Source organism: Dromiciops gliroides, chromosome 3 (assembly GCF_019393635.1).
Source record: "Dromiciops gliroides isolate mDroGli1 chromosome 3, mDroGli1.pri, whole genome shotgun sequence".
NCBI lineage: Eukaryota > Metazoa > Chordata > Mammalia > Microbiotheria > Microbiotheriidae > Dromiciops > Dromiciops gliroides.
This window is the reverse complement of record NC_057863.1, coordinates 68150006-68168781: the sequence shown is the minus strand read 5'-3', so window position 1 is coordinate 68168781 and position 18776 is coordinate 68150006. Positions and strand designations below refer to the sequence as shown.

The 18776-nt window shown below is 54.0% G+C and overlaps 1 protein-coding gene across 2 annotated transcripts; it reads left to right on the top strand.

The window, feature by feature from the left end:
• The first annotated feature begins 4050 nt into the window (after positions 1-4050).
• On the top strand, positions 4051-18427 carry LOC122751001 (serine/threonine kinase 11 interacting protein). Of its 2 annotated transcripts, XM_043997902.1 has the most exons (24): positions 4051-4349; positions 8791-8996; positions 9475-9549; positions 9794-9889; positions 10002-10109; positions 10198-10269; positions 10454-10580; positions 10751-10854; positions 10990-11088; positions 12429-12470; positions 12696-12842; positions 13008-13092; positions 13610-13966; positions 14128-14339; positions 14527-14643; positions 14729-14897; positions 15175-15402; positions 15738-15841; positions 15935-16032; positions 16120-16298; positions 16501-16582; positions 16916-16986; positions 17450-17697; positions 18023-18427. In XM_043997902.1, the coding sequence occupies exons 1-24, from the start codon at positions 4298-4300 to the stop codon at positions 18170-18172; spliced, it is 3228 nt and encodes a 1075-aa protein (XP_043853837.1). In that variant the 5' UTR covers positions 4051-4297; the 3' UTR covers positions 18173-18427. The 2 variants fall into 2 exon arrangements, with proteins under 2 accessions (XP_043853837.1, XP_043853838.1); XM_043997903.1 differs by lacking the exon at positions 18023-18427 and having other exon boundaries at positions 4153-4349; positions 17433-17608.
• Positions 18428-18776: the final 349 nt, after the last annotated feature.

Below are 18776 nucleotides of genomic sequence, written 5' to 3'. Positions count from 1 at the left end.
TTTTTTTTCCAGTTGTATCTGACTCTTTGTGACCCCATTTGGGGTTTTCTTGGCAAAGATACTGGAGTGGTCTGAACCCAGGAAGATGACTCTTCCTGAACCCAGACCTGGCACTCTATGGCATCAAAATATGACAGGATTATAGATTTAAAGCTGGAAGGTCCTCCTAGTCCAGCCTCATTTTCCAGGCAGGAAACTGAGGCAGGGACAGGTGTCTTGCTCAGGATCACACAGCTGGTAAGCATCTGGGGAGGGATTTGTACCCAGGTATCCCTAGCTCCAAGCCCAGGCCTCTGTCCACTCGGACATTCTGCCCCATTAAAAAAAAGACCATAATCTAACAATTGTTCATAACAAGCTCATAGGTTGAGAGAGGGAAGGATCCTTCCAGGTCATCTACTCCAACCCCGAGTCTCAGAGCGGGAGAGGGGGAGGGCCAGGGCTCCTTCTTGTCTCTCCAGATCCACCATACTCAGCTGAGCTGCCTTCCATAGGAGCCCTGGGTTTCTCAATGCGTTTTGGTTTTTTTTTTCTGCAAGGCCCCAGGAAGAAGTATGTGCTGGGGTTAGTAGAGACAAATGTAGGCTCTAGGTAAGAATACATTCCTAAGGATAGAGCAGCCTGCTGGTGCTGGTGCACTAGGGTGTGAGCTCTTTCTTACTGGGAATCTTCAAGCAAAGGCCAGATAGCCCCCCTGTGGCTATGCTATGGAAGGAACTCTGGGGGCGGGGGTTGGTCTAGTGGTGGCCTCTGACTTTCTGTGATTCATTTGGAGAAAGGACCTCATAATAGCATCCAGATGGTGCATAGATAGGGTGCTGGACCTTGAGTTAGGATGGACCCGAGTTCAAATTCTGCCTTAGACACTTAATAACTGTGGGTCTGACTAAATTGACCATTCTCAGACTCAGTTTTCTAATCTGTAAAATGGGGATAATAATAGCACCTTGGGAAGAGCAAATAAGAGAATGGCTCTCAATGTTCATCCATCTAGCTCTCCAGTGCTTTGCAAACCTTAAAGCACTAGCAGTTACGTCTAACTACTGACAATTCCTATTCCCACCTATTGAGTCTTTGTTCAGGGTTTCAATGGTCTGCTTAACAAGCAGCAACTGATCCTAATACCCAGCTTGTAGGAACTTCAAGAAGAAAAGAACAATCTTGGTTTACACCTGAAGCTGTTGATCACTTTACCTCAAAGGCAAAGCTGCTTCCAACTGTGTTTGAACAGAACATTGAACAGGATTTAAAGTGGCCCCCTTCTAAACAGTGAAACAGAAGTATAAAATACTGTGTCTTCCTCAAAAAGCTTCCTGGGGAGGGGGCAGCTAGTTGGCACAGTGGATAGAGCACAGGCCCTGGATTCAGGAGGACCTGAGTTCAAATTTGACCTCAGATACTTGACACTTACTAGCTGTGTGACCCTGGGCAAGTCACTTAACCCTCATTGCTCCCACCAAAAAAAAAAAGCCTACACAGTAAACAGAGAACAATATGAGAGAATAAGGGGGAAAGGAATAAACATTTATACAACACCTACTATGTGTCAGGTGCTTTACAAGTATTACCTCATCTAATCCTCAAAACCCTTGACAGTTGAGGAAATTGAGGCAGGGAGCAAGCAATTAAGTGACTTGTCCAGGGGTCATGTAGCCTGCAAGTGTCTGAGGTAGAATTTGGATTTGGTTCTTTTTGAATCTAGGCTCAGCATTTTCCCAACAGGGCTACTTAATATATGAACCGTTTTCTGTCTCACTTCTTACTCAGCCCTCAGTCACTGAATGGGCATGGCTTCAAAATGAGTGAGACCGGGGAAAGAAAGACATTAACTTAGAAAGGCCAAGGTCACCCATTGCATCTTGGGCCATTGGGGTTTGACAAGTATCCCTGATGTGAAAACCAGCTATTTCAGCAAAGAAGATATCAAAAATGCATGACAGGTTAGGGTAGAGGTAGGGGTAGGGGTACTGTTCAGGGTATTCATGGTTAAAAAAAAAAAGCCACACAATACTTCACAATCCTTCACCAGGGAGAGAGACACATGGCCTCAGTAAACTGAAAAGGTCCTTAGAAGTAATTCAGTCCACCTCCCTCATTACGTAGGTAAAGAAACCAAGTCCTAGAAGAGACACATATCCAAGTTAAGGGTAGAGCAGGGACTAGAACACAGGCCTCCTGGCTCCTGGTACATTTATCCTCTTTTATCTAGGGATTGGAAATTCCTTTTAGGGTCTGATCATCTTATTTGCCTGGGACTTGCACCTGATCTCTCTTCCACGAAACTCCAGTTTGTGTTTCTTTGCTAGTTTTCAGTTCAGTTTAGGGTCTAGGGTTTGTTTGTTTGTTTGTTTGTTTGTTTGTTTGTTTTTTTTGGTGGAGCAACGAGGGTTAGGTGACTTGCCCAAGGTAGTCTTCTTGGGCTTTGCTCTGGGATAAAGATGACCCCCCTCCCCCCAAAACCCAAGCACTATCCCTGACTTCAAAAAGCTTCTATTCAACTGGATTCCACCTCTCAAATCTTCAATTCACGTTTCAATTCTTGGATTCAATTCAACATCCATTAAGTGACTACATATGGGGCAAACTGCTTGGCACATGGTTAATTACACACTACATGACACCTAATCCCTTCTCACCTCAAGGACAAAGCTGGTTCTAACCACAGTGGAACAGAACGTTTAACAGGATTTTATTTATTTTTCTTTCTTTCATTCATTCATTCCTTGGCAGGATTTTAAACCCAGCATTTAAAATACCTTTATTCTGAGTTCCAAAATGAGATTAAGAACACCTCTCTTCCAGGATCATTGTTTCAAATGAGGTATTTGTAAAACACTTAGCACAGTGCCTAGCACATTATATAAATGTGAGCTATTATCATTACTATTATTAGAGTCAAGAAGATCTGAGCTCAGAGTGACCCTGGCCAAGTCACTTAACCTGTTTGTCTCAGTTTCCTCATCTGTCAAACATAGATAGCAATGGCACTTACAGATAACCTTTGTGAGCTGCTTACCAAACTACGGGCACATGATTTATCAGGGGGACTGAACATACTATGTAGAACTGCAGGATAAGTGGAGTGGGGAGATGGAAACAAAGCAATGGAGTATATGAGACAGGGGTGGGGGGGGCATGTCAGTTTCAACATGAAGAGTGGAGTCCAGTGAGACTTCCCGAAAGCGGTGAAACTTGAAATTGAGCAGGAAAGAGAACTTTCCTTTGTATATTTAAGTGTTTGTTTGCTGATGACTATTTCGCAATAAAATTTTCATAACACATTTAGAATAAAAAGAACATTTATTGACTTATTTTATCATTATTATTTTTAAAAGGATACTGCTCCTATGGAATGTCCTTTCCAGCTCTCCCTGAGCCCTGGGGTCGGTCGAGCATGGGCTCTAGAAGGGGTAACGACACGAATACGAACACCCGTCAGCAGCGCGGTCCGAGGGGGTGAAGAGGAGGAAAGCAGGGGGGAAGGGGACGCCGAGTAAGTTTTGTTAATATCCACATGTATTTCTTGGGTTAAAACTCTAAATAGTCTGGAGTCAATGGTTTTGTGCGTTAACTTTAAGAATCTTGTTTATCTTTATACTTGTCTGTGCTGATAATTAAGCGCATCATTTAAAAAAAATCCCAACTATAGTCAGGATAAGTTGAGAGAAGTAAAATGCCAGGAGGTCAGAGAGGCTAAGGACCCGCGCAGGCGCAGAGGGCGGGGCAGGAGGCTCAGGTGGCCAGGCCCGGCCCCGAGGTCGTGGGTCACGGGCCAGAGGCTCCGCCCCGTGGCGGAAGCAGAAAGACCAGGCGCGGTAACTCGGTTCTCCGAGGCCGGTCCTTCCCTCCGCGAGCTTGCCCGTAGGTTCTCTCGCTCACCGCTCTGAGGGATCGCAGAGGACTCCGCCCCTTCTTCCTCGCCCGCGGACCCGGAAGCTTCCAAGCTCTGCGTCCTCCTTGCCGGGACGGAACTTCCGCTTTCTTCCTCCCCGGGCAGGTGTCCGGCGACCCAGCCCGTAGGAGCTCGGGACCATCGTTCCGGAGACGCTCGGGGCCGGCCGCGCGCCCTCCTCAGGGGTCTCGGGACGCCGCCGCGCCGGGCCTCGCTCCCCGCTCCCCTTTTTTCCCCGAAGCCGTGAAGTGTCTCTTTGTCCGGCCCCCTCCGCCCCAGCTGAGCCTAGTGAGGCTGGGGGGGGGGGGGCCAGGGTGTAGTCCCTCGGCTTTTCCCTGTGGCTCCTCGGGGTCTTCTTCACCCGGGCCTTCTCCCTTCGGCTCCGCCCCCAAGCTCCCCGTTGCTATGGCGACGAGCTCATTGGTGTGGAAGCTGGCGGGGCTGCTGCAGGATTCGGGTAAGGGAGCTTCCGGGTCAGGGGGCGAGGGGAGGGGGAAGGAAGGGACTTCCTTGGACAGCTCACGTGATCAGCCCCTCCCGGGCCCCTGGAGCCCAACACTTTTTAGGTGTGGGTTCTATGGTTCCCTTCTGCCTCTCAGATGGGCCGCAAGGGGGCGCCGTAATGCACGGAAAGCCTGACTTGGAATTGGGAAGACCTGAGTTCAAATGCTGCCCGAGCACATACTAGCTGTGTGATCCTGGGCAAGTCACTTCACCTCGACGTCCCTCAGTTTCCTCAGCTGTAAAATGGGAACAATAATAGCACCTACTTCACAGGGTTGTTGTGGCGATCCCATGCCTGGCATATAGTAGGTATGCTATAAATGCTAGATAGTATTAACATTATTATTGTTATTTAAAGAGATAATACTGGTAAAAGCACTTAGCACAGTGCCTGGCACATAGTAGCCATGCTATATAAATGTTAGCTCTTAATAATATAGAGATGATAATTGCAGAAGCCCTTAACATGGTATTGGCACACAGTAGGTGCCATACAAATGTCCTCTGTAGTTAACTCGCCCTCTCTGAGCCTCAGTTTCTTTATTTGTAAAAAGGAGGTAGGGGGCGGCTAGGTGGTGCAGTGGATAGAGCACCGGCCCTGGATTCAGGAGTACCTGAGTTCAAATCCGGCCTCAGACACTTGACACTTATTAGCTGTGTGACCCTGGGCAAGTCACTTAACCCCTGTCGCCCCGCAAACAAAACAAAAACAAAGAAACAAAAAGGAGGTGACACACCCAGTGCCCAAAGTCTGCTAGGTTTTGCAAATCTCGATGCGTGAAATAATAATGATGATGATGATAATAATAATAGAAGAAGAAGAAGATTAGCAACAAGTGATTCTAAAGCGCCTTAAGGTTGCGAAGGCTTTATACGTTTTCTCATTGGATCCTTCCAACAACCCATTTTACAGATAAGGAAAGGTATGGGGACTTGGCCGGGGTCACACAGCTAGTAAGTGCCGGAGGCAGGATTTGAACTCTAGACTCCCAGTTTGGGCATTCTCTTCCAGTTTCCCAGGGTCAGAAAGTTATGGGGTTCTATCTGCTCTTAAATTCAGCCCATTCCCACTCTGTGTCTGGAACTGAGGTAGATGCTGTGAGTATGAGCTTAGCCGGCATCCCAGTCCTCAAGGAACCTCCGACCTTGTTTGGGAGGGTTTTGTAGGTACCTAGTGCTGGGCAGTGTGCAGTGAAGTGTTACCAGGAATGGTATTGTTGGGCTAAAGAGGAGTCAGTGAGGGGTCACCCAGCCCTGGGATCGTAGGGATGGAGGTTTTATGGAGGAGGTGGGTACTGAAGGACGCAGAGAACAGCAGTGACCCAAGATTGGAAGGTCCCCTTCAAATTCTGGAGCCCAGAGGCACACAACATTCACCTCCCCCTCCAGCTTCATATCTTGTACTCTCTAGCCTTGGTCCAGGCACAAGCACCATCTCTTAAGCGGTGTCCTTCCTGAGGCCTTCCTCTGATTGAGCCCCCCACCCCCTGTGCGTCCGTGAGGGGCAGAGAGAGGAAAGGAGACCTCTGTCTCCTTTTCGGGCTGCCCAGTCTCCAGCCTTTGGAGCCCCCCTCCCCGGGAGGAACATCTTCAATCCAGACCCCCCTATGCCCGCCAGTGACCCCAGAGTCCCAACCAGACCTCCACGATCCTTTCCCCGTGCCCTCTGAAATGCTTCTTCCGTAGGCAACACGCTTCCCTTCACCCCGTGTCTCTTCCTTTCGTTCACCCTCCGTCTACTTGCAGCCCCTGAAACCGTGCTCCCTATAATGACACAGCCTCCCGGGCTCCCCTTTCCAGGACTGACGGCTTGATCGTTCCCAGGCTCCCTTTTCAGATCATGGGAGCTGGAATACGGCTTCCTCCTCATTTCCACTGAATCTCCTTCTGCCTCCATCACTCAGTAACCTTTCATCCTTCGGGCTTCCTGCTAGTCAGCTCTATCACCCACTCAAAATGCTGGTAGCTGTTGTTCACAGACCCCCCCCCCCCAGCCACTCCCCCTCCTCAGTGACTCAGGTAGCCCAACTCCTGCCCTCATCCTTAGGGACTTTCACCTCCTCAGCCCCCCAACCACCCAATTCTTCAGCTCAGGACATACTCTTGATCTTGCACATTCGAGAATTCCCAGATCCTCTTATCTGACCGTAGTCTGCCGGGCTTTCTGCCTTTCCATCTTCTCTTACTGTGCCCTGCTCCATCCGCACCACTGCTAAGAGCAGGGGCAGAAAATCCCTCTCTCCCGTTCTGCTTGGGTCCACTAGGGCCTCGGCTGGCTCCTCACTGCTGCAGGGATTCTCCTTACCAAGTGGCTCTTCCAAACCTCGTCATCCCTCCTCAGACCCCCCTTGGCTGAGATCCTTGTCTCACTTTATGTTTTATGTGGAGGCCATCCCTGTGAGCTCCCTCTTCTCTCATCCCTCTTCTCCTCTTCCCGTCTCACATGGAGAGTGGCCCTACTTCTCACCAGGCTAACCCTTGTACCCACTCAGGTCATCCCCCGATAGATGCCCCCCATCACCCTCATTCTGCCCTTTACCTTCACGCTTTGTCTCCTGGCTCATTCCCAGCTGCCTACAAAGGCACCCACGCCTCTCCCAGCCCCCCCCCCCAAGCCCTCGCTTGATCTTTTCGCCCCTGCTGACCCCCGTCCAAGATCTCTTCTGCCCTTTGTGGCCAAATTCCCCGAAAAGGCCACTCCTGGCCTCGCCATTGCACCCAAACTGCTCCCTCCCAAGTGACCAGCAACCTCTTTGTTCCCAAATCCCACGGCCTTCTCCTGAGCCTCATTCTCCTTGATGACACTGGATGGCTCTGTCCTCCTTGATCCTCTCTTCTTTCTCCGGCCTTTCCTCCTCTCTGGCTGACCTCTCCTGCTGTGCCTCCTTTGCTGGGTCCTCCTCCTCCGGGTCATGCCCCTGACTGTGGGCGTCCCTCGGGGCTCTGTTGTCTCCTCTTTTCCTCTACACTCCTTCCCTTGGTGATCTCACCGGCTCCCCCAGCTTTAACGGTGGTCTCTGTGCTCGCCTCCAATCTCACATCTCCAGCCGCCTGTCAGACACGCGAGCTGGATGTCAAGGAGACACCCCAAATGGAACTCGTTGTCTTTCTCTTCCTCTCATACCTTCCCTATTACTGCCGAGGGCATTGCCCTCCTCCCAGACCCTCGGGCTCACAGCCCAGGAGTCAGCCTGCGCTCCTCTCTCTCGCCCCCCCACACCCAAGTGCTTACGAAGCCTGTAGATTTCACCTCTGAGTATCTCTCCAATACGCCCCCTTCTCTCTCTGACACTGCCCCTTGTCATCTCACCCTTGGACGGGTGCAGCGGCCTGCGGGTGGGCCTGCCTGCCTCAAGCATCTCCCCACTCCAGCCGTCACCACGATTTTCCCCAAGTGTAGGACTGCCCGTGTCACCCCCTCCTCGGTAAACTCCAGTGGCTTCTCTTGCCCCCAGGGTCAGAAGGGAAGTTCTCCGTTTGGGTTTGGTGTTCAGAGCCCCTGGTCATCTTACACCCTGACTCTCCACCATTGATCCGGTGACACCGGCCCCCTGGCTCTTCCACCCGCAGGACTAGCCGTGCCTTGGCTCCAGGCATACTCTCTGGCTCTCCTCCGTGCCCAGAATGCTCTCCCTTCACCCCTCTGGCCGACTGGCTCCCCTGGACCCCTCAAGTCACAGCGGACGCATTTCCCAGACCCTTTTTTTTTTTTTTTTTTTGGTGAGGCAGTTGGGGTTAAGTGACTTGCCCAGGAAGTGTCAGGTGTCTGAGGCTGAATTTGAACTCAGGTCCTCCTGAATCCAGGGCTGGTGTTCTGTCCACTGTACCACCTAGCTGCCCCAGACCCTTTTAACTCTAGAGCCTTCCCTCTTTTATTTCCCATTCATCCTCCACACAGCCTGTTCGTTCATATTCATTTGTTCTCTCCCCCATTAGATTGGAAGAAACTTGAGGGCAGGCACTGCTTTTGCCTCACTTTGTATCCCCAGCGCTCAGCACATTGCATGGTGTGCAGTAGGTGCTTCATGACTGCTTCTTGGCTGCTTTACTTTGTATGTGCTTTGTATTAACTTACCTGTCTGCCATAGTTCATAAGCTTCTGGAAGGCAGGTTTTGCTTTTGTCCAGCGTCTAGCCCCAGGGCGGCTGCACTCCAGGATCATACACACACAGACTTAGAGCTGGAAGGCTCTGAAATGTCCCCTAAGTCCAGCATCCTCAATGTGTAGATGAGGAAACAGGCCTCGAGATGCATCCAGGGACGGCTCGGCTCAGGGTTGGACAGGAAGACAGAGCTGGGATCCGGACCGTGGTCGGGCTGGGGGCCCAGCGGCCCTCACGCACCCCGGACTCACCATGTCTGCTTCCTTCCTGGTTCTTCTGTTCTCCCCGCAGGTGACCTGGTCCTGTCCGGCTGCAGCACGCTGACCCTGCTGACCACCACCCTGCAGCAGCTGAACCGTGTGTTTGAGCTTCACCTGGGACCCTGGAACCTCGGCCAGGCGGGCTTTGTGGCCCTGCCCTCCCACCCCGCTGACTCCCCAACACTTCTGCAGCTTCAGTTCCTCTTTGACGTGCTGCAGAAAACACTCTCGCTAAAGGTTTGGGGGCCGGGGATACACGTGGGTATTGGGAGGGTTGGGGAGCTAAGCTTGGCTGCATCAGAGTGGGGCTGGGGCTGGGGCCTGGAGAGGCGGGGCTGTAGGAGACCTCCTGGCTCAAGGCGTGGGTGCGCACAGATCCAGGAGAAGCTGTCCCCTCTAATGAGGGGGCGCTGTGCTGAGGACAAGGCTAATGCTTACTCCCTGAGCTTGATTCTCCTCTCCCCCTTCCTTCCCCCTCCCTCTTTCCCCCTCTCCCTCTTTCCCCCTCTCCCACTTTCCCCCTCTCCCTCTCCCCTCCCTCTCCCCTCCCTCTCTCCCTCCCTCTCTCTCTCTCTATCCCCCCTTTCTCCCTCCTTCTCTCCCCCACCCCCCCCCCCGTCTCCCCTCTCTCCACCCCCCTCTCTCTGTCCCCCTCTCCCTCTTTCCTTCTCCCTCCTTCTCCCTCCCTCCCTCCCTCCCCCCCCCCCTCTCTCAGCTGGTACATGTCCCAGGCCCTGGCCCTCAAGGTCCCATCAAGATCTTCCCCTTCAAGGCCCTGAAGCAGCTGGAGGTACGGCGGGATGGGAGGGGTGCTTGTGTACAGCCCAGCCCAGAGAAGTCCTCGGGGGATCCAAGAGGGGTGTTCTTGGTGGGGGGCCCCTTCTTCTGTCCCTATGCTGTGCTCGCCTGTCTCGGGCTATTGCCCTGAATCCGGCAGAACGTGGCTTCTTCTTCCTCTCCATCACAGAGGCTCCTTTTGGGACCCCTCCACTACCACTGTCTCCCTTGTTGATCCCTTTGTCCCTTCTCCCCAGCTTCGGGCTGTCCCCCTTCACTGTCTGTGTGGCCTCCGTGGGATCTACGCTCAGCTAGAGAAGTTGATCTGTAGCAGGAGCCTCCAGGCACTAGAGGTGAAGGAAGGTTATGGTGCCTGCCTTAATGGTCAGGTTGTGGTGGTAAGGTGTGGCTGGGGGGAGCCTGGGGGAGCTGGGGAGGGGTGTTGAGCTTTTCTTCCTTCCTCAGGAACTCCTCTCAGCTTGTGGAGGGGACCTCTGCTCTGCTCTCCCCTGGCTTGCTCTGGTTTGTGCTGATTTTAGCTACAATTCATTGACTGCCTTGGACAGATCCTTGGTGAGTGGGGTGAGAAGGGGGGGTGAGGAGGGAGGAGGGAGCAGGGAGGGCCATCCCGGCTGACTCCTTCCCAACCCGTTTCCCTTAGCACCTCTTGTCAGCTCTTCAGATTCTGAATCTGAGCCACAATCAAGTCACAGACTGTGAAGACTTCTTGACTGTGAGTCTGAGGGTGGGGGGTTAGAATGTGGCCCGTGATGTGGTGTCTGCATCCCTGGCCCCTTCTACCTTACTCTCTGCCTAATGCAGCCACTCAGAGCTCCATCTTTGCCCGTTTAGGCTGTCCCATCTCCCATGTCTGGACCTAACTCTCCCTGACTTCTTCCGCCCCCTCTGTTCTCCAGGCACTGTCTGAGCTGCAGCATCTGGATGTCTCTTATAACCGCCTTCAATCAGTCCCAGCGATGGGCCCCTCAGGGACTGTGCTGAGGACGGTGGTGCTGAGGGGCAATGAGCTTCGAAGCTTGTCTGGTGAGTCTGGGGTGGCCCAGAGGAGAAAGCTGGTGAGGATGGCATGAGCCTGTCTGGCGCCGTGGGCCTGTCTGGCGCCGTGGGCCTGTCTGGCGCCGTGGGCCTGTCTGGCGCCGTGGGCCTCAGGGCTCCGTGGTGCTTGTCTTTTTATACTGAGTCTCCCCACTTAGGGCTGGATCAGCTGAGGGGCCTTCGGCATCTGGACGTGGCCTATAATCTGCTGGAACAACACAGGGAGCTGATGCCCTTGAGGATGCTGGCTGAGCTCCAGAGAGTGAGCCGGGACCTGGGGGGGTGGGAACAAGGGAGGGTGAACCCAGGGCCCAAATTCCCAGTTTGGCTGGAAGAAGGAAGGCCCTGCTGGCTCAGGGCCGTCATGTTCACTGTTGCTTATCTCCCGGCTCCACAGCTTCACCTGGAGGGGAATCCTCTGTCCTTTCACCCTGATCACCGAGCAACTACCATCCAGTATTTGTCCCCACAGGCCAGGGATGCTTCTCTCCCTGGGGTAAGCGATTTTTTGCCCACATCTGTTTTTTCCTTTAAGGGTTTCAAAACAGATTTTTTAATCTCTTCTGTCTTCACATTACTTTCATTTCCTCCCCAAAAGCCATCCTTATAACAAAGACTTTTTTTTTTTTGGTTTTTGTTTTTGTTTTTGTTTTTTTTAGTGAGGCAATTGGGGTTAAGTGACTTGCCCAGGGTCACACAGCTAGTAAGTGTTAAGTGTCTGAGGCCGGATTTGAACTCAGGCACTCCTGACTCCAGGGCCGGTGCTCTATCCACTGTGAAACCTAGCTGCCTCAACAAAGGCTTTTTTAAAGGCAAAAAAAGAATAAAGAAGAGAAAAATCAATAAACTGAACATGTCAAAAAAAGTCTGATGTTATATGCAGGGATTCACCCCGTTTACTTCAGACTCTGAAAGGAGCAGGGGTAGGGCTCTTCTCCTGGCTCTTCTTTGGGGACAAGCTTGTCCTTTGTAATTTTCTGGCGCTTACTTTTGGTGGTTTTGTTGTTCTGTCCCCCTTACACTGGAGGCCTTGTGTCTGCTAACCTCCCTGGCATCCATCCCTATGTATCCCTGCTTCTCTGTGTTCATCATGCTGCTTGTTTCTTTTGTTCTTTTTCTTCTTCTTTTTTTTTTTTTTGGTGAGGCAATTGGGATTAAGTGACTTGCCCAGGGTCACACAGCTAGTAAGTGTTAAGTGTCTAAGACCAGATTTGAACTCAGGTCCTCCTGAATACAGGGCAGGTGCTCTATCCACTGCGCCACCTAGCTGCCCCTATGCTGCTTGTTTCTTAAAGCACTACAGTCTTCCATTAAATTCAGGGACCTCTAATAAACAGACATCCCCTTAGCTTTTTAAAGCCTCGTCGCCAACAGTGCTCCTGTTTTGTTTATTAATATCACTGTCCCTGTGCTGTCCCAAGTAAGGACAGTCAAACCAAACAAAGCCGCGGACTGGCCCTGTCTGAAAGTGCCTCGTTCCACTTGGTGTTTGCTCCTCCTGAGGGAAGTGGGAGGAGGTGGTGCCGATGGTCCTCCGGAGAGGCAGTTGGTCATTGTGTTGGTCCGAGATCTGAGGTCTTCAGGATCATCCTCTTTTCTGTTGTAGTGGTCACTGTGTAACGTGTTCTCACGCCTCTCCCCGCTTGTCCGTCATCTCCCCATGTAAGATGGTTGTGGGGCCAAACCTGAGACCTGTGGAACATGACGCTTCCTGTAATCTCTCGTTTGTTCTCTCCAGAGGCCTCCGGTGCCTCTCCCCGGCGGGGCAGGATTGTGTGCTCATGTCCTGTCAGCATCTCCTCCCCTATGCTCACACACACGCTCCTTTCCTTTCAGTTTCTCCTTGATGGGGAGCCACTGTCACCTGCAGACTTGCAGGTCAGTCTTGTGGGAGGGATGGGCAGGGACTGAAAGATTGGGCCGGTGGGGTGCTAGGTGCTGGAGAATGATCTCACCAGGGGGTAGGGCATGGGGCGGGGGATGGTGTCTTCCTGACTCATTGGCTGCTATAGCCTGGTTCCTGACCAGGACTGAGCAAGGAGGAGGAAGCACTTGATCCTCTCTCCTCCTTATAAAAGGCCTGTCCTTTTTGTGTGCATCCAGCCTCCCACATCTTCCAGGCTTTGCTCCTTGGCCCTCCCTTTCCCCCCTACAGCTGGAAGTGCCTTAGAGACGTCATGCGGCCCCGACCTGAGTGACAGCCCCTCTTCTGGAGGGGTCCTGTTTCGCCCTCTCCCTCGTAAGGCTAAGGTGAGCCGCTGCTGCCCTGTGACTGGAGGCTCGGGGGCCTGGCGTTGTCACCATGCCAGTCGTGAAAACCGTCCGGCCTTGCCCTTGGCGCTTCTTTGGTTTGGGGGTACCTGGAAGCTGGGGTCCTGCTTAACTCAGAAAGGAACTTCCTTTTGCCACCCTCAGAGCCGAGTCCGAGTGAGGCATGCAAGCATCTCGGAGCCAAGTGATACTGATCCTGAGCCCAGAACTCCAGACGCCTCTCCTGCTGGTGAGGCCTGGCCCGGGTGGTTCTTCTCTCCCAGAGAGTTTGTCTTGTGCCTTCCGACCTCTGCTTCTGTCCTTGCTGACTGTTCCCAGCTTCCTTATTAATCTCCTCCTCACACTCTAGCCCTTCTCTAGTTTCCCACTTAGGAAAGGCATCCTTCATTACTGCCTTCCTCCTCGCAGTTGATCCTGGGTTCTCCAGGCTGTGCCAACTGAGAAGGGACACCCTAACAGGGCCTGCCAAGCTGCAAAGGCTTTGAGGACCGGCTTAGCAGCGTACCGTACATGTCACCCAAGGACGGGCCCAAGTTCAGTGGCTCGTGCTGAGGTTGACCACTGCGTGGTGCAGCCCACAAAGAGCATCTACTAAGGCACAGGTGGTTCACCCTGCCGTGATGGAAGGACACCCACCCATCACTGCAGTCGTGGATCCTTGAAGCATGGGAGAATCAGGGAGGGCGTGGATAAACATGGAAGACACGATCTGGCCCAGCCGCTCACCCCCATCTCCTCTCTTCTAGGCTGGTTTGTGCAGCAGCAACGGGAACTTGAGCTGATGAACAGTTTTCGGGAGAGATTTGGTTGTGATTGGCTCCAGTATCGAAACCACCTAGAGACGACCCCTGGGACGCCTCCTCTGGGAGCCCCCAAGACCTCTGATTTTGGCACAGTCCCCTTGGACCCCCCAAACCCTCAGAGCCTTTCGAGCTCACTGCATTTGGGGGAAGGAGCCAGTAGTTTAGATGAATCCCTCGTGATTGGGGACAAGGTGGAAGAGGAGGTGGCTGAAGAGAAGGAAGAGGTGATGGAAGAGATAGCCGTAGAGGAAGATGCTAAGGAGGAAAAGGAAGAGGAGATAGAAGATCAAGAAGTGGAGGGTAGGTAGTTTCTTGGTGTCTTACCCTGGGAGGAATGAGAGAGGGACCAGGGTGGGCAAGTGGTGTCTGGGGATGGGGAGTGGTCGAAGTTGGATAGAGGGTCTGAGATGTATCTTGGTGTTGATGGAGTCTGCGTGCCTTGCATTGGGGTTTCTGTACAGCGGAGCTGTGTCGCCCTATGCTGGTGTGTCCTCTGGAGGGGCCTGATAGGGTGCGTGGCCAGGAGCGGTTTCTGCGGGTCACATCTGGGCACTTACTGGAGGTGGAGTTGCAGGCAGCACAGATCCTGGAACGACTGGACCTTCGGAGCCTTCAAGCGGCTGAGTTGGAGACAGAGGCAGAACCTCAGACTCAGAGCTGGGCAGTGCCTGTGGTGAGAGCCACAACTTGGGAGAATTTGTGGGATTTGCATGTCAGCAGGAGGGATGGGGCTCTGGGGGACAGTCGCCCACCCAAGCTGAGAGGACATGCCCAAGGGAGGCCGACTTTAGTTCTGGGTCATGGGACGTGTGTCCCCTCAGGAGGTGCGCTATGTCCCCTGCCCTCTGTGTCCCCCCCAGGACTCTGAGCATGCTGCCGCCACCCCAGTTCTTGTCCTGCGCTTCTCCTACATCCGTTCTGACCGGCAGTTGCGGCGATACCTGGTGCTGGAGCCCGATGCTCGTGCTGCCTCGGAGGTGCCGGCCTGGTGTTGGGTGCGGAGGAGGAGGGGTGGCGAGCACGAAAGGGAGGACCCTCTTCTGGGATGCCTTTCCCTTTCAGGAGCTGCTGGCTGTCTTGGCCCCGGCAGCAGCTGCCTCTAGGCCTCAGGTCGGGGCAGCCGGAGGCCCCTCAGGAGGCCGGCTCAGATGCCTCCGCTGTCATCAGATCAGCGCAGCGGGGACTCCTCAGGAGGAGCTGGGTGCCCAGGGCCAGTGGGCCTCAGGGACTGGTAGGGAGCCCAGCCCTTTCTCCCTGCCCAGGCCTGGAGGCTTCTCTTCCCTCCTGTCTATCTGTCAGCTGGGGGGAGGGGTAGCAGTCCCAGCAGAAGTGTTGAGGAGGGGTCTGATGGGAAATGTCAGAGCTTTGAGTAATAGTGTGGGGACCAGAAAGCTACATGGAGAGTGGGCCAGGGGGCAGCCAGCAGGACCAGGACAGGAGGGCACACCTGGCAGCCTCATGGATGGATGAGGCATGCTGGCAACCTCGGGGTCCCACTCTCTCCACAGATACCCCACTGCTGTGCCCCGTGTGTGGCAGTGACCACGTTGTTCTGTTGCCTCAACACGATGAAACCCCCAGAGGGGAGCAGAAGGAAGGGGAGCTGGACCCAGCTTCCTTTGCCCTCCCTAGGACCCCTCCGAACTCTCCAGATGGTGGCAGTGGTGATAATTCCAACACACCTTCCCTTCAGGCCCATGCTCCCCCGGCTGCTGACAGCTGGGACCTTTGTCCTCGTGAGTGAGGGAAAGACCTAGGGGAGAGGCTCTGGCTTTGGCAGCTGGAGGGCTGTTTCCAGAGTTAATGAGCTATAACACCACTGACAAGTCACTTCACCTTTTGAAGCCTCAGTTTCCCAATCCATAAAATGGCAATAATCCTCACACTAACTACCTCGTCTGGTTGATGTGAGGAAAGTGCTTTGTAAACCTGGTGCTGTCCACGTGTAAGCTGTTGTTATTTATTTCTGAGAGGATCCATCAGCAGGTTTTTGGGGAGGGATGAAGGGAGATGTCCGGGGGAAGGGAGGATCCAGTTACTTAGCCAGACTTGCTCTGTGCCTGGCCTTTAGCCTCTGACCGCGCTGGGCTCCGCTCTGTGGATCACCGACTCCGACTGTTCCTGGACGTTGAGGTCTTTGAGGACAGCCAGGAAGAATTCCAGTGCTGTCTGCAGGTGGGCCCCGTTCTTCCTCTGGTCATTCCCCTTGCCAGGAGCTGTCCTCTCCCCACCTCCAACTCTCCCTGTGACTCTGTGACTCCCTCCCAGGTGCCGGTGGTCCTGCGCAGCCAGTCCAGGGAGTCTCCTTCCCTCGTTGTGGTGTCTGATCTCAGACTCTATGTGCTGGAGGTGACCGGGGAGATCCAGTGAGTGGGGAGCCCGGGAGCACTGGGGGAGTGGGAGGCTCTCCCTCTGCTCACTGTCCATCGCTCGCTCCTTCCTTCTCTTCCCAGAGGCCAGCCTTCCAGCTGGCTGCAGCCGGGCTCGGCCGTCTCCCTGCAGGAGCTGAGCTGCCTGGAGCTCGGCCTGTCTGCACAGAGCCTTCGGCTGGAGTGGGCAGGGGGTGGAGGTGGCTGTGTCCTGCTGCCCCGAGATCCCCGGTGCTGCCGCGCATTCCTGGAGGAGCTCAGTGGTGAGGGGGGAGGGGACAGTGTGGCCCATGGATTTGGGGTGGGGCAGGAGGCCCTTTGTCTCACTCCAGGGTGTTGCCGACAGCTTGGAACTTAGCAATGGGGGTGGTCGTGATGGAGGGGAGGCTTTCTTGGAGGCAAGGTGAGGACCTGAGCCCAGCACCCCATTGCCCACCCCTAATGCCACCCCGTGGCTCTCTCCAGCCGTCCTGCAGCTGCTGCCTCCTGGTCGAAGGCCCTGTGTCACTGCTACCAAAGAGGAAATGACTCCCCAGCACCGACTCTGGTGAGCCATCCATGTGTCTTCTGGGTCCTGTCCATCCCACTTTGCCAACTCTGAAAACCAAGATGGGGTTTGGGGTTAAGGACAACTCTAGGGCCCTTTCTCTGTTCCATCCTTCCAGAGACAAAACCCTGACTGGAGCAGCAGCCTTGCTTACTGCCCTCCATTCTGCCATGACCCAGCCTTCCCACCCCCCTTGCTTCTCCCATGGGCCTCTGAAGTCCTTCCTCTCTGTCACTGCCATCCCCCTTCCCCCTCTTCCATACCCATGTTCTCCCTGCCCCTCTACCTAGCCTGCCACTGATACCCATTCCCTCCCATGCCCCTGCCCCCCAGGCCTCTGCTAGATAGCGGCTCCAGTCCTGAGGACCCACAGTTCTTCTACCTGCAGGTGTTTCTGGTTGAAGGTATCACATCTGGTGGGGGTAGGACAGATCTCTCAGGCAAACTTCTCCTGACACTGGGCACACACCAGGTTCAAGGGGCCTTGGCTGCCCCTCCTTGGGGGGAGACTGGGGAGTTTTTGGGTAGGGGTTCAGTCATGGTTTGCTGAGGTGAGCTGGATCCCTACTTGCTTTAAGTCTGTACTGTCACAGTGACCTGGTGGGATCCCTCCCTCTGGCCACCCTTTACTCAGCCAAAGAAAGCTGGGTGTAGCTACCCCTCACCTTATTTGTGCTTGGCGGGGAGGGTCTTATGACTCTCAGGGCTGGTGGCGGGACTGTGCATGTTCTAGAAGCCGAGGGTTCCCCCAGTTTTAGGATGAGGGGCATTAACGCCAAGGGAGGGATTGGATTAATGAGTGCTAATGAGTGTGTCCCTGGGAGCAGGGAGCTCTTCACAACTGTCTCAGGTCCCGTGTCTCTTCAGGCAACACTTCCTGCCCAATGACCCTGCTGATAACTCCATCCACCTTGTATCTGCTGGATGAAGGCCCTGTGTGGTCCCAGGCTGGGCCTTCTCCTCCAGAGACAGCCGGAGAAGCCCCTGTAACGACGCCTTCCTCAAGACTGGATCCTTCTGTCCATGTCCATGAGCAGCAGCTGCTCAGCAGCCTCAACTCCATACAGGTTTATCGAACAGCGCCGACGGACTTCCGTCTGTCACTGTATGATGAGGTATGTGTATTTAGAGAGGACTTGTCAGTGGTTTGGGGCAGAAAATAGGCAGTTTGCAAGGGGAAAAGTGCTGAGACCAGAAGAAACAGGGAGCCTGGGAGAGGGCATGGCCCCAGGAGGAGAAACGAGGGGTGGACTAGAGGAAGGTAAGAGAGTGGAGGGTCGGGGAGAGGAGTGAAGTGTGGCTGTGGGGCGTGCAGAAAGCTTCAGACTGGGGAGGGAAGAGGGAAGATGTTGAGGAGCAGATCTTCCCCGTGGCCTCTCCCTACCAGCATAGGCTCAGCCTCCCAGGGGCCAGAGAGGTCATAACTCCTTGGCCCTATAGGTGTCACGACTTGAGAGTTTTTGGTCTCTTCGTGTTGTGTGTCCGGAGCAATTGACTGCGCTGCTGGACTGGATCCGAGGTCCCTGGGAGGAGCTGTTTTCCATTGGGCTCCGCGTGCTGACGCTGGAGGCCCCAGACACTGAACCATGAGACTGGATGTGGGGCTGTGCCCTCCAGGAACTGACCTGACCCGTCATGCTGTTCACTGTCCAATCGCTTGTCCCCGATCCCTTTAGGGAAGGACACGAGTGTGCTGCTGTGGTCTCTGGGCAGCTCTGAGCAGAGACGACCAAGCTGACCGAGCTGTCAGCAGAGAGGCTGCTCCAGGGATCAGGCCAATTATGGCCTTTGACAATGTGACATTGACTATTTCTCAGGTGCCAATAAAGTTTTTTGCATTCCTGATGCCATGGTGACTGCTGGGTAAATGGGGCTGCCCGTGAGTTGGGTGGAGTGTTGGAGTCCAGGTCAGGCTGCCCGGGCTGCAGGCCTGTTTGCCAGACTCCCAGTGACTAACAGCCCGGGGTTTTCAGATTTGGAGTGGGGAGCTCCTGGCTTTCCTGCTCTCTTCCCAATGGAGACAGTGAAGGCAGGTCATGTGGAGGGGCCACCTCAGACATAATTTCCAGGAAGTGGATGAAATTTCTCCAAATTTCCTATCTCTGTAGTGGGAGTATCATTTGTCCCATAGGAGACTACAAAGCTTGGGGGTTTCCCCTCCTTGCCCAGTGACCTGCAGTGTCTCCTTGTTTCA